Here is an 18,873-nt window from a genome sequence, read left to right on the forward strand (position 1 = left end):
ACTTTGAAAATATAATCCGAAGTACCAAACAGCAAGTTATTGAGGAAATCCTCAGAGTGGGATGCACTGTATGAGCCACAAAATGAAGGGCGAGCACGAAGGAGCAGACGATGAGCTTCATATGCAAGAAGAAGGCCGAGGAGCAGGTCGAATTCAGTGTCAAAATGCAGAATACACAGGGTAGATAGAGCACCCATGCTCATGGCAAATTTATTACTGTAATAAGTAGAGCCAGGCATCTTGAAAGGAGAATGGAGAGCGTAAGATATACAAGAAAACGGCCTGTATATGCACTTAACGCGCTCTTCCTATGTGGTCACATGACCGTGCTTCTTGGTATATTTCATGCTTCTTAAGGATTTACGTTGCGGTATGCAATCAAATGTTTATTTTTTTTCAAACTCCGCGCGTCTGCAAGTGCGAACAAGTGGGTTCGAGCACTTGCACGCACTTGCAGACAGTTGCGCAGATCTCATCTCCATTTGGTATCTATTAAGGTACATGCTACTTTGCCGAGACACCCCAAAATCTTCCTGCCGTCCTGCAAGTGCTCCTGCCAATTAATTGAATTCACCTTATATGTGCGAGCACAAGGTTGATCTTATCAGCTACTTTCGAAGAGTCGGATATGCATGGATCAAGGTTCGCGTCCATTGCTCCGAACTGGAATTTTACGTATGGAACATCAAGGAAACGAACGTCTTCGGCCTCAATCGCTCATGAACGGCTATTTTTGCCGGGTGTTTGCGTTATTTTGCTCTCACCTTCCGACACTGAATAACGCGATGACGGACATTGTGTTTCGCCCATTTTTTGGCGACCATTCATACCTGCGTGGGTAAACAGGCATGTTTATTCACGCGTGCACCCTGGATAACGCGGTTATCTTCTGGTTACTGCGCTTCGTCTCTGCCAGGTTCGAGGCACGAAATTCTTAACGGCACGCCACTTGTTGTCCTTTTAATGACACAAAAGACCTTGACATACTATTTCCCGCCTTATCTACATGGTCCATAGGACTGCTAGCTATTCTAAGCACTTTAAAGCGCTGCTTTAACACCTTGGGAAGAACGGATAAATATTTGAATTGCCTTGGACCCACGGACACATGGTTCTAACGGGTGCTGTACTTTGGGGTGTTTGCTGATCCTCTGGGCGAATCGTGTTTCTTCTCGGGAGGATTAACCAGTGCGAATCCCATTCAGTATAACCCTGCTCGGTGCTCGGAAATGACAGGTTCCCCAGGCGATTATTACTGAATGCCGCTCTTCGTCGCCTTGTGCGTGTCACTTTGCACAACCCGCATCTCACACGGTGTTTTGACTTCTGATTGGGTGAGAAAGAATCATAGATATGGTCCCTGTTGGAATGAGTAATTATCTTTTAATGATCTCCGCGACAACGCTTACCGATAGGTTCGAACAGTGGAGATTGTTACCTCGTGGTGCCTCGTTGCACGATAAGATGAAATTGCATGCGTGACGAAGGCAAGAAATTGGAAAGTACTCATGATACGTTGCGGAAAGCCGTGCACTGTTGAGGGGATACGATACTACTTAATGTTACACCTTAGCTTGTCGAAGCTCGATATTCAGTTACTCGCGGATAATTTAACGCCCACGGACCTCTGATTTCTGGGCCATTGCTCATGCATGTTCGGCTATTCCTCCATTAGAGCGATACCGGAACCGTACTGCGGCGCTCCGCATAATCTCCCCCAATCATTAATGAAAATGCCCACAGCACGCAACGGAGTCTAAAATTCTACTTCTATATGCTATTACCCTATCTTCTCCTTTGCCTGCTCCTTCGCGAAGCCTCACTGGGATTGGATGGAATCGCACTTTATTCGCTTCAGACTCTTGCCGATGACCCGGATGGTTTTCTGCGACCGCGAGAGAGCGATCTGGATTATGACGAGTGTTCACAGCACTGTGTAACATTGAATGACGCCGTCGACGCAGTTCACATCTCTAAACGTAAATTCGTCGGTGCATGTTCGGAGTCTGTTGTAAAACTTACATCATCACCCTCACTTTCTGTAGCTCATGCCCGTTCAATTGGGTACTGAGTCTCTACTGGCATGTGTGAGCATGTATAGTGGCTTTTGGTCTCCCACTGCTAGAAGAGAACCGGAAGAGATCCTAATGATAATCAGTTCCCATTTGGCGTAGTTCTCCTAGATAAGATGGTCAACCTGAACCAAGTCGGGAGACGTAGGTGAAGATGTAAATTGCTACGCTGATCCTCCGAGTCAATTATTGTCAGCTCTTATCCTAATGACTTATATCAAGTTATGAATACATATTCGATATCATGATTCGGCACGAGCGTGACAATATGCGCCCGTGACAAGCGCGACTCGCGTATGCATCCCTTTGCCGCGCGACGGTTGCGCCTCTTGCAAATCAGCCATGACCAGGATGACCTCCTTTCTTTCAATGCTTCCATTACGAACAAGATGAGACTGCTGGTCATCATGCAGAGGCTTACGTGCGGATGCGTCATTATCTGCCGTTATATCATCGCCGTTCCCCAAATTGTATCTCATCTTAAACTTCCGAGGACGCCGTCTCCTGTCTCCGCTTTTTTCGCGCGTCAGTGGCGTTTTCCAGGTCCAAACTGAGCATCTCCTTCTGCTCAGGCTAGCCCCACTCGTCTCAACTGAATGAATATGCCTGGCTGGACCGCTGATATGAACGAACTCATTTGCGAGTGTATCGGTATGGATGCGTCTATTATTGCGTGCAAATCGGGCACTTTTCTACCGAGTTTGCACTTTTACCGTTTTCTCTCTTCGCTGATCTTGATACTGCAGGCGCCTGACCTGCCCGCGGACTTCTCTCCCTCAGGGGAAGGATCGCGAGATGTGCTGCAGAAGTACACGCCGTTATACGCGTGACCAAATGCATCGTCCAGATTTAGTTCCGTGTCTGTCGCTTTATAATGTCATTCGTCATTGGCTGGTCCTGTTTTCGTATTTCTCTTCGCGCCCGTTATATATCGAAGTTAAAAATTAATAAAATAGTGAATGCCGTGACACAAATGAAGCCAAGCGTACAAAAACTGATGCATTTAAACAGGGATATAAGGCACACGCCGTATGTCAATTCATTTTGTCCCATTCAAATCCTCGCCCTGATGACCATTCCCCCACAAACTTCCTGATCCGGTTTGTATCCCGTGCTTCCTTCGGAGGTTCTATGCGCTCAAATGCTGATCGTGAGCGTCATCGGTTTCGGCCGACAAGTTCTTCTTTACCAATATGCACTCTTACACTAGTGGTAGTCCATGCCATGCCAATGCTTGCACGCTAAATTCTTCCATTTGAAGCTCAGGTGATCGAAGCCTACCTGGATATGCGTGTGTAGTGTCATCGTTGACCTGGATGACCTGCTCTAGACCTCAATTCTCCTTGATCCCAGCAACTTGTAGGAGGGAGGGAGACGGAAGCTCTTGATACTCAACGGCGTTTTTACCTACGATAAGCACCGTACAAGCCCTCTTTCTCGCTCTTTTGGCTTCCCGGTGGCTTGTCTCCGCGAGGCATACATACGTTCGTCCGGCGATTCTAAGTGCACTCCGCCTCCTCGGCTCTTGCCTGATGAAACCTCGATCACACTGGTACTCCAAATCCGTTGTTCGTATCTTCGATGCTTCCTAGCAATATGGCCCCGTTCGTCATCGTTCCCTGGATAAGGAGTCTCGACCCATCCTCCGCATGCTTGATGTCCGGTTTCATAACTCCCGCCCTCTACAAGAGTCCCTTTAATCTGTTTCTAGGAACAATCTTCTTTTGCTTGTATCTTCTCAATTCACCATTCCGTATTTGCCCAACGAGGGGTTTCTGCTCCCGCGAAAGGCAGCACCTGTTCCGCATAAAAGTAACTGGCCAGAAACTTTTCAAAAGGACAGAATGAGGAGAATTTTTAATATTTACTGTTGCGACTCCTCGGAAATTGCAAATATCTCTCCAGCTTTGCATCCTCCCCACGGCGCCCCATTGCCCCAATGCCAACATGATTCAGAATCGGTCATGATAGTTCTGAAATCAATACTAAGTACTTGACATTGCCTTGACTATTTGCAAGATGATTTCCGTGTGCAGGATGAAACACAGAGGGCTATCTGATTCTGAGAGCCTATGGCCCTCCAAACGTAATATGTTACGATGGTACTTCGGACCGGCTGTGGTCACTCCACCCGCATGCGGCATAAAAGCTCTTCTGTGAATGGATTACTCTTCTGCATTATTGCACTTCAAGGAGTCCATTGTCCTGGGATTGTGTGCAGAGGTAAGGACGATTGCAAGGTCTGGATACTAATTGTTGGGGTCAATTACACGGCTACGAAGCGGATTGTCTTCCTTGGGGTTGCAAGAAGCTAGAGGCGATTGAGAAGAGCCATTCCCGAGGGTATCGTCTATCCCCGCCGGTATTTTTGTTTGTGTCTGGCTAACTGCGTCAAGCTCGTGCAGGGTGATCGGTATTAATCAAGAGAAATAACTTTGCAGTCCAGATGGCAACAAAATGTCATTGTATCTGATCTCAAATGCTTGCACAACTCCTCGGCTGAAAATTATGTTCTAGCCAGTGAATAGCAAGGGAATGTGTTCTGAGGATGTTGTTGCATTCTATACATTGCTTTCTGCCTTGCTTTTTTTATTCTTTACATTTAGCCGCTTTGAGTCGTAGTCAGCCCAGCCTCACACGGTCCGTTCTCCAGAAGCTGGCGACCAACATCAAACATTTACATCTTCCGTGATTCCAAGCTAACTATGCGGGGAGTTGGATAATTCTTAACCATGAGGATTTACAGACGACGGGCCGGACTGAATCATGAAAGGGAAGCGATCAGCTATATATTTCGCGGAATCTTTAACCTCGATGTGTAGGGAAAGGATCAAAGTACAAGCCGCCGAACGCTATCTTGGCCAGGCTCGGGTATGGATGCTATGGACTCTAGTTATGTGTGAAAACACGTTGCTGAGGATTTTAAAGTAGGCTTAGTTAGCTCTGACGAAAGGATTGAAACGATGGGGATGGTGGGATTTCTTTCCTTTTGGTTAACTTGGCTGTTTTGATGGCCCTCCGATGCTTCACCGAACTCGATCCGCGGCGTGGGATAGTTGATGGTGTTTGCTATGTCTTTTGTGTACAACCATCGGTACACCTGGAACACTTGCAGACTGCTAGTACTAGACACGTTTTCCTTGGGTTCTTTCTAATCTCCTATATGGGATGACAAAACGTCAGGCACTATCTGCATTGATCGTGGATAACCTGAACCGAGATAAGTATTGGTATTAAAATAGACAACACTTGCTAGGCGCTGCTCATACAGCTCGATAGGAATGTCATAATACAGAACAGTGGAGAACTGAGTCTCAGAAAAATAGTGAGCTGTAGAGTCAAGTCTCAATTGAGTGCATCTCGGTCAGGTGAACTACACGTGTTCTAGTTCCGTTGCGTCGAATGTGTCAGGTCTCAGGAGGGAAAGAAAGTATCGGTGCGCATGCATTAAGACGAATATCGAGTCCTCGGAGGCCACGAGCGGTCTCCGATTGACATGTAATACAATACAATACAAACCATGAATATATCATATTCTATTTACATAGGTCAATTGAGATTATGAGAGAGATAAGTAAGTGGTTTCAGTTGGACTAAGTGCAACCCTGCCACCATGGTTCCACTTCTAGTGTAATTCTGGTGCAGTTCACGACTTACCGAGTGTACCGATTTTGATCAATAAATACTCACCCGTTTAGTTTTCTTCTCCGTCCGGCAGTTCCTGACCAGTTCATCGGCGCAAGCCAAATAGTAAGCTGGGGCTTGCGTGTTATTAGGCAGTTCGATTACTATTTATACAAATATTTCTGTATTTAGTAACCAAGTGATTTGTAACGTGTGTAAACGTCAATTACTTTCTCTAGATCTCTTCTTATCGGGAACGTGGTGAGTCTAAGTAGCTTATGCGTCGTTGAGACTTCCGTTACGCCGAGTTGGCCGTCTCACCACTCTTCACCTCCTGTCGCCGACTCCGGGACTTGTACTCGGCCTAAACATTAACACAATGGCTGATCCTTAGCTCGGTGTTGCTTACGCTATTCCATTATAACTAGGCACGACCTTTGCACTTACTCGGCTAGTGCCATGAAATCTGCCCGGACGGTAAATTCACTACTGATCAAGCTGATGATCGGGCAACGTATCTCCGTCGTATGTTCACACATTTGCACCCACAGGGGCAAGTAAGCTCAAGTGCAGCTTCGCAAATGGAAATGTATATTATAGTAGAGTGAGTCACCGCGCTCGGCATGGTCAGATGAAGAAAACTTGTTTAGCTCGGCATGCATATGTGTGGGATGTTTGTGCATAAAGTCGACCGCTCGGTACGCCTAGGCCCTTTGCTTGATGATGGTTCCGTTCTTCTAGGACCTGGAAGCTTGAAATCGATCTTTGTGTGATTTTTGTTGAATGGTTTCCCGGTCTATGCACTTCGGAGCATCTACCCTTACGAGCTCTAATTTTTAGTTGTTGCTCATGTGGCGGATCAGAGTGATTCTTAGGTTCCGAACTGTGTATTTGCTCAGGAAAAGCATTGTTTGGTTGGTTTCTTGGTGACATCCCAACACGGAAGAGATAGTGCTTTAAGCTTTAAGTTATCGCTGTTGCTGCTGCTGTATACAAGTCTATTCTTTGACCGATGTTGCCACTGCCGCTGGTTATGAATCACTAGAACGAAAAAATGAGAAGTATCCCTCTGCTTCGCTCTCACCAAGAACTTCAACGCATCAGCTTTCCCGAGGGCCAATAACAAATCGGAATGCCGTACTGCACTCGTTTTCTATCTTTCACAGATTGCCGTTTAATATATGTCCTGGTCACATCCGACTTATCAACATCGGCTCCGCATAAAAAGTTTTCGTCGAAAAGATAAGAAGGAAAGAGAATAGAACTTACGGTTGTATGAACGAAGAAGGATTTTGAGTTTCATTCTACAGCCTGAACGCCGCCGTATGCGGGTAGAATCTGGCATGCGTCGGCCCACGTTATGTTCCCCTGTACCAAATCAGTAACAACTGAGATGACTTGGTCGATGTCACCGATTAATTGTCCTGTTGTGTCACGTTCACTACATTTGAGAAATAATGGCATCAGTACGAAGAAACCCCCTGAAAAGCAAATGAAGAAAAGATACCCACCGCAATGTCATGGTCCGTTTCTGCACGGCTATAAAATGGAAGCGAACGTAAAAAAATTAGCCTTCTGACTTTTCGTGCATGAGGAAGGTCATGTGCGTACATGCGAAGTCTAGAGTCAGGCCAAACGGAGTGCCCAACTCGTCATTACGAGCGTAGCGCTTTCCGATGGAAGTGTTGGAATCATCAACGCGTGAGTAGACACCGGCCTTGCGAAGTTTCAGAGCTATCGGACGTCGTCACGTGGCGTCATAAGAGATCACATAGTGTCACCGAAATCCGGAACCGGCGGAATTGTCATTAATGAAGAGCAAGAAACGGGAGGGAAGGAAGAAAGTTGGCCATTTGGAATTAGCAGATGAGCTATGACGATGCAAAAGGAGAATGTGACTCACAGACTTCCCGAACGAGCGGGTCAAACTCTTCTCTGGCACTCAGCGGGACGATGAGCACCTTCGTTGGGGCAATGATAGGAGGAAGCGACAGGACCTAGAATAGTGGTTGCGTTACAGAAAGTCAATCACACGACCGCTTCAAACGCCACTTAATGAAGTGTGTGGGAGGAAGATTAGACGTACTCCGCGTTCAACATCTTGTTCACGGCTCCAGAAGCTGTGCTCGAGGAGGATGTACAGTATACGGCCCAGACCGAAAGATGGTTCAATGACGTTCGGGGTGAACTCTCGAACTGGGAAGATAGGCGAGTTAGTTGGGATCAGCAGTCAGCAGACGCACTCTCGGTGAAGTTGAACAATCGTCATCGCTCACTTGATTGCTTAATTGTCTTGCGCTCGATTACCAGATGATCCGGTATGAGAGTGAACTCCTTGCCGTCCGCCGATATGACGGTCGAACTGCACCATAAGCGGACATAAAATTCAGGGGAAATTCCCACTTTATCCGACTAGCAGCGCAACACACTTACCCTTGCGCGAGTTCTCCCTGTATTTTCGCCAAACCTTCTTCGGTCAGGTCACTGATAGCCTTCTGGATGGCAGCGGAGTCGCGACCGAATGTCTTCCCGAAGTTCTTCTTATTGAACTCCGGTACGAGTTTCTCGGTCACGATAGGTACTTTCAAAGCCTGGCGTACGACAAGCGGATGGCCAGTCTTCGCCGAGTGAACAGAAAGATCATACGCCGCACGATCCGCACAACCCACACATTCTGTCCAGCCCGTAGCGTTATGGATCTCCGCATCCCAACAGTCTGTCGCATAATGCGCCATCTCATTCGCCATATGCTGCCGGAAGCGCAGGCGCGCTGGGTCTATGCCGATCTTGAGTAGGAAGAGCTGCACTCGCGCAAGGAAATAGCCGAGAGTCTCGTTCGCAATTACGCCGCTTGCGACTGCTTCATCGACCGTCATGTGTGTTAGGTCTGTTCGGCCACTTGCTTGTACAGCCCTGTCCAATAAAGCAAGCTTGACGTCACGCACATCCGAGAAGCGTTCATGCCTTTTGTCCTCGGGATCAACGTAATGCTCGATCTCGGCCATTGTGAACTCGCGCACACGCAACAATCCAGCTCGCGGGGAGATCTCGTTTCGGAAAGATTTGCCGATATGCGCGGACGCGAAGGGGACACGGCCATTGTTGAACTCCAGGAGGCGAGAGAAGTTTAGGAAGTGGCCTTGCGCGGTTTCAGGCCGAAGATAGCTGACCAAAATGCTGTTAATGCGAATTGTGGAGCAAGATAAAGACATAGACTCACCCAGGGTGTTGTCCTGTAGGACCAATACTGCTGGCAAACATGAGGTTGAACTGCTGGGGTTCACCGACTTCATTGCCAGTGTCGGGATTGGTGATGTTATGTTGTCGACATAGTTGACCGAGCTCGGGACCAGAATAATTATCCAACTGGAAGCAGTATTATTAGACTTCTTACGAATCCAACGGAATGTTATGACAGAATTGGGAGGTTGGAAACAATGGTAGTAAACACCAGCAAAATTGTTGGGAAATGACAATTCCAGAAGCACGTGTACACAACTTTCATGCTTCGAAAAGCAAAGCATCGTACTCACCTGGGCAAGAATGCTCTCGTACTCCTTTACCACAGCGTCCTCAAGTTTTACAGCTGTCGTCTTGATCTTCTTTTTCCTCTTCTTGTCATCTTCCTTGACTGGACCAGCAACTTGCCCACGCGCCTCCTTGTCACCCACCAAACGTGCCTCAAGAACAGCCTTTACAAGATGGTCTGCCCGCAGAACATCTCCGGTTTTCGTATCTTTAACCATCCAATCGGCAAAACGTGCAACATGTCCAGACGTCTCGAAGACGGGAGCGGGAGTCATAATAGTAGTATCAAGCTCTAGCATGTGTTCCTCTACGATGAAATGCCGACGCCATTCTGCGATTATATTTGCCTGTAAAGCAGAGCCTGGTGGGCCGTAGTCGTATAGACCGGCCACGCCACCGTATATTTCGAAAGCAGGTGCATAGAAGAAGCGTCTATTGAGAAGCGCATCGAGACGCGTCTTGTCAAATGGATGCGCCGTTTTGTTTACGGTTGTCGCTGCCATATCAAAGTGAGTATACCGCCGTAGACAAGAACGAAAGTTAGATATGCGTTGGCTTGCTGCTAGTCGTGGACGACAGAGGGAAGGAAAGGATATACGATGCTGCATGCGCTCGAGTCACGGACGGACAACCAAACCGAGAATTTATTTACTGTACTGGCTTCGTATCTCGTCGATCATCCGCATTTTGCCGAATTTATTCCAGACAGAGAAAACAGAATAAAATACAAGTCTCACAAAATACTTTCTTCACGCATCTTATCATCTCAGGCTGGATATATGGACCTAGCTGTACTAGAACTGGTCCTTGTTTAAGTGTATGTCACTCAAAAACTATGTATGAACTTTGAGGACAGAAAACTTTCCTTTTTGGCCGTGCCTTCAAGATTCACATCTTCCGTCTGGACAGATATGACAGATATAATCCAAGGAAATGTACATAGTATACCGAGTCTCAAAAGTCACATCTCAACTCTCCATGCTCCCATCGGCACTCTCGTCGTCCGGCTCCAGTAACATGACAGGCCAATCGTACATCTCTCCGCCATACGCAACCCGACCGCGTAGAAACTCGCGGAATCCGGAACGAATGTACATCGGCGTAGCATCAAGTGTCGATTCGAGTAACATTGGAATACCTTTAGTTGAGTCTGGACCAAGTTTCTTGGATAGTTCGATGCAGTGACGGAGGAGAGCACCGCCAGCTCCGATACCTCGGTACGCAGGGTGGACGAACAAGAGTTCACTTTATGTCGTTGGTTCAATATTTGAAGCAGCACCATCAAGAGTAGTTAGCTTCAAGATACTAGTAGCATGAATGATATTTATACGTACAGAGAGATATAGACTCTCCTGTGTCGTTTTCCAATTCTTTGCGTCCTCGAATGACTTCCTTTACGAACATCCTCCAAAACGTATAATCCGTGCCGTCGGCTTCGGAGCCTGATATCAACGTCGATAATCCTTTGAGCGTCGGTTTCACATATTTCTTATGTATTTCTAACGCAGTTTCCTTCGCGCCTTTTGGACCAGAGAAGGATTGTTTGCTTTTCGGTAGCCTCAAATACGCCATCCCTATAGGAACGTTCCGATTCTCATTCTCCGAGTCCTGCTTAATTTCAGCCTTGATCATCACCACCGCCTCGTTTTTCAGCAACTCGTCGTACTTTCGAAGTGTTGACTCGAAATCTGGCCAGCGGCGCACAGGAATGCCTTTCCGCACTAAGTCTGCGCGAAACGGATGTATTCGTCGGGCAAGTGCATCTCTCGTGTTTATCCCGGTAAAAGTAAGTAGCTCGGCTTCGACGAGTGCTGGTAGATCCTCAGGGGTAACCAACGAGGTAACTGGTTCTGGTTGAGCAGTTGGAGCAATCTTGCTCAATCCCATCTAATTTGACTCGCTTCAAGCGTTTCGAACTTCGAAGTAGACGACGTGGCCGACTGTGCGGTATTGACAATGTAGGAGTTGAGGATAAAAGTAAGGTTCGCGACGCTTGATCAGAGGATTGCACTGGAGGTCTTCACTTTCGACAGCAGATGCAGATGCAGTGCTAAAGAATCAGATCGGGTTTGGGCGGAGAGCTCAAACAATTTGGTTGCTTGAACTGTTACTGATTGCAGTGTGATTTCCGACAAACACTTTCTTAAAGGTGACTCTAGGACATGGATATATAGTATTATATACATAAGATTCATACTCATGCTATTACTCAAGTTTTAAACGATAGGAGTGGATCAGGATCAAAATAGCAAATAAAAGAATTCTAATCAATTCTGAGAATGATACCTCAAAAATCTAAAACTAATTCATAGTTATCTGTTAAAGAGCTTCTCAAACAAAGATGATTTTACAATGACCGGTTAAGTGAGCTTTACCTTGCAAGCTACTGAACCAAATTTATTTATTTATATTTATTTTTTAAAACATTACTTCACAAGAAGTATAACGAAGGCAGACGGTGAGGTCATCAGTACATTTTGGTATTGTGTATACCTGTCAAATCGCTTCCTGCAGATAAATTCATAATTTGAGATGTTAGATTGTCTGTTCAGTTCCTTGACGTTTGGTCGACGATGTTGTCCCAGAACGACTGTAGGAATTTCCACCGAAGAAAGGGGTTGCACAGTGCTTTGCGTTGCAAATTGAATGTATGAATTCTTTTACACATCAATCTCCTGTAATACCACGCCCAAATTGGGGGAAGTAATTGGAATGCGTGTTAATGTGCACCATAAGATAATCTGATACAATATAAAGGATTTCAAACTTGTTCCAGGAATGAGAATGGAAGATACTCACGAAGGTACAGCACAGTAACAGTTGTGCATCTTAATCGGTCAGTCTCGAAAAGATGAGAAACGTCCTTTGGGCTCCGAGGACCAGTCTTAGAGGATGTATTCAGTGGTGTTTGAGAGTAATTTATACTGTAGAATCTGGAATTAGAAGGTAGCAAAAACGTCGAAATCAACGCAAGGAGATAGTAGGGGAGCTATTCTTGCCGTTTAAATCTAGGAAAACCTTTATAAGACCTTGTGAGATCCTAAATCCACGAAAGGTGTTGTAGCTGTGTCCTCCTTGGGAGTTGGGACCTCGTGTCACATAACTGGCTGGCTGTTCAGTATCGCCTCTCTTTGCTTGGCAAGTCGCCACGGAACGGCTCCCCATCGCTCCCGAGAGATTTACCACCGTGTCATCTTTATAAGATGTTTCCCATAAAAGTCAGCAACTGTCTTAATGCGATATAACTCTGAGAGCGATATCCCATGGCTGTGGAACCCCGTCTGATACTTAATTGGGCAGAGATGAAGCACCGGCGTTGATTGAACGCAACTCTGACGTTAGAGGGTGGAATGAAACGTGTGGGAATGGATAAGGCCGACAAGCCGACGCACGGTCAGTGTTAGGGCGAGAGATGAGCCGTAGTTACCACATCTAACCCGTGCTCCCACGTGACATGACGAATCCGATAACTTACTCGCCCCGACCGCTCACGACTTTCACTCTCATCTCTCTCTTCACTTTTGACTACCACCACCACTGATCCAAAATGTCGACCTCCCTCGACCAGCTCAAACAGACTGGGACTGTTGTCGTCTCAGATTCGGGTGACTTTGAGTGTGAGTTGTCCTGCTTTCTGATAGCATATAGTCACCTCGCAACGAGTTCTCCGCTTGCGGCACTCGAGATATGTTACCACAGTGATGCTGACCATGCTCTTATTCCAACAGCTATCGATGTATACAAGCCACAGGTATACATCCATTTGCGTAGGGTCGTAGTCAGTTATACTAAGATGACGTTGAACGATAGGATGCCACGACCAACCCATCGCTCATTCTCGCAGCGGCCAACAAGCCTGGTTATTCTCGCCTGATCGATACCGCCATTAATGCTGCAAAACAGAAGGGCGGAAGCCTCGATAACCAGGTCGAAGCTGCACTCGATCGATTGGTGCGTTTATCCACTTCCCATCGTTGGCGTTACATCATCACGGACCACTAACTGAAATGGTCCCCCCTCCCCAACAGCTTGTCGAATTTGGCAAGGAGATCCTCGCTATTATCCCTGGTCGTGTTTCAACAGAGGTTGATGCTCGTCTATCCTTTGACAAGGAGGCTACCAAGGCGAAGGTATGAGATCCGTCGAGTCCTTTGATTAATGCGTGTAAATCTCATGCGGCCGTCACTTCGACGCCCTAGGCCAAGGAACTTATTGCTCTTTACGAATCCGTTGGCATCAAGAAGGACCGTATCCTCATTAAGATCGCATCGACATGGGAGGGTATCCAAGCTGCTCGCGAGCTTGAACAGAACGACGGCATTCACTGCAACTTGACACTACTCTTTGGTTTCTGCCAGGCTGTTGCGTGCGCTGAGGCTGGTGTTACCCTAATCTCTCCCTTCGTAGGACGTGTGAGTATTTATATCTTTATGACAATCTGTAGTGTTCAGCTCTGAACACCGTTGATTTCGTAGATCCTTGACTGGTATAAGAAGAGTACTGGAAAGAACTACGAGGGTGACGACGACCCTGGTGTCCAGTCCGTCAAGCGCATTTTCAACTACTACAAGCAGCACGGATACAAAACCATCGTCATGGGTGCTTCGTTCCGTAACGTACGTACCATCTTTTTATTCATTTATACTGGTTGTATGTCTGACTTCGTCCCGTAGAGTGGCGAGATCAAGTCCCTCGCTGGTATTGACTTCCTCACGTACGTATATGTTCCAGTCGCCCCATTTTTTTCATTAACGTCTCGTTCCTATCGTATTCCAGTATCGCACCCGCTCTCCTCGAAGAACTTAAGAATTCAACGGACCCTGTACCAAAGAAACTTGACGCTGCACAAGCTGCACAGGCAAACCCGATCCCTAAAGTTTCCTTCATCGACAACGAACCTGAGTTCCGCTGGGAGTTACTGCAGGAACAGATGGCGTTTGATAAGCTCCATGAAGGTATCAAGAAGTTTGCGGATGATGCGGTGACGTTGAGGAAACTTCTGCGCGAGAAGCTGTCTGCCTAAGTGCTAACGCCAAAACGATGGCAGTCTGGTGAGGCGTAATTGTAGAACGCGAATTCTTGTATCGCTGGGTGCATGCATAAATGCAAACCAATAGAACGCTAAGTATAGTTTCGGAGCGATTCCATGTAGCGAGGCTGAAAACAATACGAATAATTTCATGTGCTACTTACTGTTTACAATTCATCATCCTTGCAAACTTTTGAAGCGCGTAGAAAAGCCATCGGCTCAGAACTACTTTGGACACCAAGCTATGACACTCTTGAATCCTACGACATCAATGTGCAAACCTGAAATCCAACCTCCGATTTCCAACATCCTTCGTCATTGCCAAATAATGCGACTGCTCTTTAGGCGTCATCTTATCCCACACCCTCTCCCTCTGTCTATTCCTCCACATATAATACAACTTCGTGCCGGGATACAGAACGCACAGATTCACTGCACTAATGGTGATCAATATACGATTACCTCGATGGTACCGTGGTGCGTCATCAGCGCGATAGATATTGGCTGAGATGATTGCTGATGCCTGAACGAACATGTTGTAGAGTGAGGCATTGACAGTTCGGCTGGCAACTGCGCCGCTGTTACGTGAACACCAGCCAACTTGGATTGGATGTGTATATGGATAGGCTAGGAGCGCTGTTGCTAGGCCCTGTGAAATGCATTAATACTGGACATCGTTTCGTCGATACGAATAGGAATGATAATTACGTAGAATAACCAAGGACTTGGATTCTCAGGAAGACAATATATCGCGATAAGGAATGGTAAAGCCCAAAGGTCCTCCAGCATTGAGACACGCGCACGGTCATTTACTGCCTCAGAGAGGAGTGTAACAAGAAACATGCTAATCAAGCCAAGCACTGTTGAGGGAATCACTAGCAGATTGGTCTCAAACGTGCCGAACCTTGGTAGAATATTGGCATCGTTAAACAAATTGGAGTTGCAGGAGGAGAATTTTTGCACACCCTAGGTTCCGCAGAGAGAGCGTGAGATATGCATTAGGTGGCGCTACTGGAATGCCGAACGTCAGTCCACTGAACAAGAGGAATGGATTGTCAGCGAACGGAAATTAATCCGATTGCAGATTCTGAACGTACAGGATGTACACCGGCCATAGATCATAGTCACAAACGGCCATCCAGAGGCGTTTAAGCGACAGACCCTCTCGATTATGCATGTCACCTTTTGTCGGGTCGTCTCGTAGGATACGTGAAACGATAATTGTTTCCTCTCGCTCGGTAAACCAGCCATTCGGACGAAACCACGTGCGGCTCTGCGTTGGCGAAGGTGGCATCATGAAAAAGGTGCTTATGGCAATGGCAAGTGTGATCGAACCCCTGTTATTCTTCAGTCAATATAATATCAAAGATCTCGAAATCGATGAAGAAAGGATGATATGTACTCGACCAGGAACAGCCATCGCCAACCTGCTTTCCCAAGGTGTCCACGCAAGTGCAGAACACCATAGGCAAGGAAACTTGCAGCTATCGAGCAGAGATTTGATGACATCCAGAACAGTGAAAGTCGGATTGGGAGTTCTGTCTTAGTGTAGTAATCTGGGTGACAAGCACGTTGTTAGTAGAGTGGTCAGTGACAACGGATACGTAGAGGATTCACAAGAGAGGTAAAGAATCAAGTCCGGGATAAATCCGCCTTGAATGAATCCAAGAAGCGCCCGGCAGGCGAGAAAGCTTGCTCTCCCTGTCAAGAAGAATTGACCCATGGTGACGATAGCTAGTCCAACGATGAGGCTCAGGGACTGTCATTCACAGGTAGTGGGATGAGGACATACACCACATGCACATCTGCATTGGAATCCAGCGATCAGGGCCAAGCTGGGAATGGGTTACTTTTAACGCGTCGCGATTGGTAGCAAGAGAATCGTACGCGTTTGGAAACAAGTTGAGAGGGTAACTCCGCAGCTAGGAAGGAGAGCCTGAATAGCGAATTCCCCAAATTATAGTCATTTGTGGTCATGCGTAGGTCTCCAAGGATATTGTCCGTGTTTGCTTGGGAAAGGTTATTACGATCCAGATTGAGCTGAACAGAGTAACTCAGGCTCGAGAATGGTATCTGATGATAAGTATTAAAGCTTACAGCTGAAAAACTGATTGCAGCCCAAAGCATGACTCTCCAGTCGATCTTTCTGACAACTGCCTGCAGAAAACGCTATTACCGTTCATATACGGGGAACAATAACAATGTAGGGCATACACGTTCTTCAGCAAAAGTCCAACGCGCATCAGGATCAAATCGATGCAAGTTTTCGTATTTCTCTGTCGGCCAGTAATGCTTCGCCAGAACCGGATCATCAAATACACTTCGGCGCGTCGCAATACTACCGAGGTCCGCAGGCTGGAGATGCTTGCGACGGAAAATAACGTCCATAAAGCGGGGTTTCTCGTCAATAGGATCCTGTAAACCGTCATCTACACGAACGGAGTCCCCACTTGATGTCTTTGTAGCCGAGTACAGCTCATCTTTAGAAATGGAATTAATACTAGAGGAGAACGGCGAGGAACGGCGCGGTTGGTCTGCGGGAGTAACGGTCGCGCCGTCCTGGATTAGGGTCATGGTGGATTAAGAGAGGTGTAGATAACTGGTGGGAGGGATAGTAGGACAACTGAGATGCAGAGACACTTAAGTAGAGCTAAGGAGCATTTGATAGCTGGATATCCAGCAAATTGTCCCTGATACGCCATATTCTGCCATTGGCAGCAAGTCCAACGGAAGCGGATAATAAGAACAGGCACGGCACAGTCGCTAAGACAGGCCGGCATTCGTATACATATGGTAAAGAAGTATTCAAGCACAAGGAATAGCCTGTGGATAAGAGCACGCAGACGCTGGCGTGAATCGCGCAATAGCACTCCTGACGGTAGCCACCATACATTGGCTTTGATTTATCCCAGTGAAAGAGTCTTCTTATCGGAGGGGAGTACAGTAAATTAAGAATATTTGAAACGTTAAAAATTCGACGAATTCGGGTTTTTCGAGCTGGATCAAGACAATGAGACTGAATAATACGTAACGGCTTTGACCGATAGCCTGTTACCATGAGGAGCAACCACAGTACACAGTAAGTACACGGGAAATAGGACATATAGTTTCGTAGCTTTGTTACACCTTGAGATTGCCTGGTTTGCGCTGCGACATATTGGGCGATACAAAAGCAAGGTAGTGATTGAGCGCCTGTTTGCTATTTCGTCTTGCTCCCACAGTATATCCTGGCTAGGTGGGATCGAATTGCCGTTCCGTCGGTTTGCCGGGACGAGGATAAAGGTTAAAGAGAGAGAAAGGTGAAATTCGTCAAACAGAGCCGGGATGACGCGACACGAGTCACACGACACGAAATGCTTCGCACGTGATCCAGTACATTCGGGTACCACATGACACTCTAGAGTACTGTGTGCCACAGTAATAGCGGCAATTACTAATAGCCTTTTCTTTTTTGCTCTTTCAGCTATCACTGTAAGCGAAAATAGAATAATTGTTTTTATTAAATCATCAAAAAAGATCGCGACCCACGGCGTGATGGTGTGTGACAATACCTCAAGCGTGTCGACGAGAAATAAAAATCGTTTGTACTTTGCAACGTTCAGTGATCTTGGTTCAGTGAGTGGAAGTCTGGAAGACCAAAACGCCCTGTTTGTCCAGGGGCCAGAGAACAGTGATAACAAAGGCGAGGAGATGGAAGGGAAGACCAGACCTAGTTCACTGGTGGCAAGAGAAGGCTTGTCTGAATCTTGTGTCTTCATTCATGAACGCCCTTACTTACTTAAGTTTCCGCTGTTCAAAATCCGAAACGCAGAGGTGATGGGCCAATACATCAGGCGCCGACATAGTCAGAAGCCTTCCGAAAAGGCCACAGAGTCAGTCTTCACTCACTTATCCACTTGGCTTATTCCTCACATAAGCATGCCCCATATCAGTGCTGGGCTCCCATCTAGTGCATCTGAAGGACCTGCATCAGGCTCTGCGTTCAATGGTTCTGTTCACACGCCTGACAATGACGAAGTCGAGAGCCAATCTGTCCCCAATCCTAATGCTGCTACTGAGCAACCTCTAACAGAGGAGGCCGCAATGCGCCACGTTACGTTTTGGCGCAATGGTTTCAGTTTCATGGACGGACCGCTCCTGAACTACAATGATCCTGCTAATGCAAAGATCCTCCATATGCTTAACCAAGGGTAAAATCCAGTCTCATTGGACAGCATAGACTATATTCTAAAATATATTCTGGTATATCCAGGCAGGCACCAGCCGATCTCTTGAATGTCATTAACGGACAGCTCGTCGAACTTCACGTGGTTCGCCGCATGCAAGAAGACTATACTGTACCTGACTGTAGAGGTGCAGTCCAGAACTGAGCGTGATGTTAATGAGTGTGGGACTCTGTCCCCAAGTAGGTTTAGGCATGAGTTTGGGGATAGGCTGGGATAAGTTTAGGATTAGGAAGTAACTCATATATTTTGTGGAGAGTGATTTGAGCATAGGACTTAGAAAGATGCTGATAGAGACCATAGGGTCATACCTGTCCAAAAAGGTGCTCCTTTCCTTACGCCCAAACTAGCCAATTGCGGAGTAAGAAATTTCTGTTATTTTCCCTCGCGAAACTGA

The 18,873-nt window shown here is 46.8% G+C and overlaps 8 protein-coding genes across 8 annotated transcripts; 2 read left to right on the plus strand and 6 right to left on the minus strand.

Annotated features, from left to right (window-relative positions):
* Positions 1–2,314: 2,314 nt before the first annotated feature.
* On the minus strand, positions 2,315–4,038 carry FOMMEDRAFT_151329 (uncharacterized protein; the record flags this gene model as incomplete). The annotated part of the gene is made up of 5 exons (XM_007262353.1): positions 2,315–2,735; positions 2,786–2,939; positions 3,557–3,754; positions 3,820–3,869; positions 3,941–4,038. The coding sequence occupies 5 exons, from the start codon at positions 4,036–4,038 to the stop codon at positions 2,315–2,317; spliced, it is 921 nt and encodes a 306-aa protein (XP_007262415.1).
* A 2,957-nt stretch (positions 4,039–6,995) lies between these two features.
* Positions 6,996–9,727, minus strand: FOMMEDRAFT_72736 (glycyl-tRNA synthetase; the record flags this gene model as incomplete). The annotated part of the gene is made up of 9 exons (XM_007262354.1): positions 6,996–7,137; positions 7,208–7,235; positions 7,308–7,430; positions 7,600–7,693; positions 7,783–7,892; positions 7,973–8,058; positions 8,130–8,861; positions 8,917–9,062; positions 9,230–9,727. 9 exons carry the CDS (start codon positions 9,725–9,727, stop codon positions 6,996–6,998), a joined length of 1,959 nt encoding a protein of 652 aa, XP_007262416.1.
* Positions 9,728–10,192: 465 nt separating this feature from the next.
* On the minus strand, positions 10,193–11,111 carry FOMMEDRAFT_151331 (uncharacterized protein; the record flags this gene model as incomplete). Its single annotated transcript, XM_007262355.1, has 2 exons — positions 10,193–10,469; positions 10,573–11,111. 2 exons carry the CDS (start codon positions 11,109–11,111, stop codon positions 10,193–10,195), a joined length of 816 nt encoding a protein of 271 aa, XP_007262417.1.
* An 815-nt stretch (positions 11,112–11,926) lies between these two features.
* FOMMEDRAFT_138253 (uncharacterized protein) lies at positions 11,927–12,607 on the minus strand. The gene is made up of 2 exons (XM_007262356.1): positions 12,024–12,607; positions 11,927–11,965 (listed from the first exon to the last, which is right to left on the minus strand). The coding sequence occupies exon 1, from the start codon at positions 12,387–12,389 to the stop codon at positions 12,189–12,191; it is 201 nt and encodes a 66-aa protein (XP_007262418.1). The 5' UTR covers positions 12,390–12,607; the 3' UTR covers positions 11,927–11,965; positions 12,024–12,188.
* Positions 12,608–12,752: 145 nt separating this feature from the next.
* Positions 12,753–14,255, plus strand: FOMMEDRAFT_144337 (transaldolase). The gene is made up of 8 exons (XM_007262357.1): positions 12,753–12,841; positions 12,953–12,975; positions 13,035–13,175; positions 13,253–13,354; positions 13,424–13,636; positions 13,700–13,840; positions 13,898–13,938; positions 14,001–14,255. The coding sequence occupies exons 1-8, from the start codon at positions 12,772–12,774 to the stop codon at positions 14,245–14,247; spliced, it is 978 nt and encodes a 325-aa protein (XP_007262419.1). The 5' UTR covers positions 12,753–12,771; the 3' UTR covers positions 14,248–14,255.
* A 266-nt stretch (positions 14,256–14,521) lies between these two features.
* On the minus strand, positions 14,522–16,827 carry FOMMEDRAFT_74012 (allantoate permease; the record flags this gene model as incomplete). The annotated part of the gene is made up of 10 exons (XM_007262358.1): positions 14,522–14,902; positions 14,962–15,157; positions 15,219–15,287; positions 15,351–15,590; positions 15,656–15,809; positions 15,871–15,987; positions 16,046–16,088; positions 16,141–16,238; positions 16,362–16,410; positions 16,468–16,827. 10 exons carry the CDS (start codon positions 16,825–16,827, stop codon positions 14,522–14,524), a joined length of 1,707 nt encoding a protein of 568 aa, XP_007262420.1.
* FOMMEDRAFT_138256 (uncharacterized protein) lies at positions 16,796–17,510 on the minus strand. The gene has a single exon (XM_007262359.1). The coding sequence runs from the start codon at positions 17,354–17,356 to the stop codon at positions 16,904–16,906; it is 453 nt and encodes a 150-aa protein (XP_007262421.1). The 5' UTR covers positions 17,357–17,510; the 3' UTR covers positions 16,796–16,903.
* A 439-nt stretch (positions 17,511–17,949) lies between these two features.
* FOMMEDRAFT_16822 (SEP-domain-containing protein) lies at positions 17,950–18,788 on the plus strand. Its single transcript, XM_007262360.1, has 3 exons — positions 17,950–18,125; positions 18,186–18,443; positions 18,506–18,788. The coding sequence occupies exons 1-3, from the start codon at positions 18,070–18,072 to the stop codon at positions 18,621–18,623; spliced, it is 432 nt and encodes a 143-aa protein (XP_007262422.1). The 5' UTR covers positions 17,950–18,069; the 3' UTR covers positions 18,624–18,788.
* Positions 18,789–18,873: the final 85 nt, after the last annotated feature.

Source organism: Fomitiporia mediterranea (assembly GCF_000271605.1).
Source record: "Fomitiporia mediterranea MF3/22 unplaced genomic scaffold FOMMEscaffold_1, whole genome shotgun sequence".
Taxonomy (NCBI): Eukaryota; Fungi; Basidiomycota; class Agaricomycetes; order Hymenochaetales; family Hymenochaetaceae; genus Fomitiporia; species Fomitiporia mediterranea.

Coding starts and splice junctions, on each gene's coding strand:
- FOMMEDRAFT_138253 (XM_007262356.1), bottom strand. CDS start 12,389: ATGGGGAGCCGTTCCGTGGCGACTTGCCAAGCAAAGAGAGGCGATACT.
- FOMMEDRAFT_144337 (XM_007262357.1), top strand. CDS start 12,772: ATGTCGACCTCCCTCGACCAGCTCAAACAGACTGGGACTGTTGTCGTC. Junction 12,976..13,034: donor TCGATGTATACAAGCCACAG/GTATACATCCAT, acceptor GTTGAACGATAG/GATGCCACGACCAACCCATC. Junction 13,355..13,423: donor AGGAGGCTACCAAGGCGAAG/GTATGAGATCCG, acceptor TCGACGCCCTAG/GCCAAGGAACTTATTGCTCT.
- FOMMEDRAFT_138256 (XM_007262359.1), bottom strand. CDS start 17,356: ATGTCCTATTTCCCGTGTACTTACTGTGTACTGTGGTTGCTCCTCATG.
- FOMMEDRAFT_16822 (XM_007262360.1), top strand. CDS start 18,070: ATGGGCCAATACATCAGGCGCCGACATAGTCAGAAGCCTTCCGAAAAG. Junction 18,126..18,185: donor CCTTCCGAAAAGGCCACAGA/GTCAGTCTTCAC, acceptor GCCCCATATCAG/TGCTGGGCTCCCATCTAGTG. Junction 18,444..18,505: donor CTCCATATGCTTAACCAAGG/GTAAAATCCAGT, acceptor TGGTATATCCAG/GCAGGCACCAGCCGATCTCT.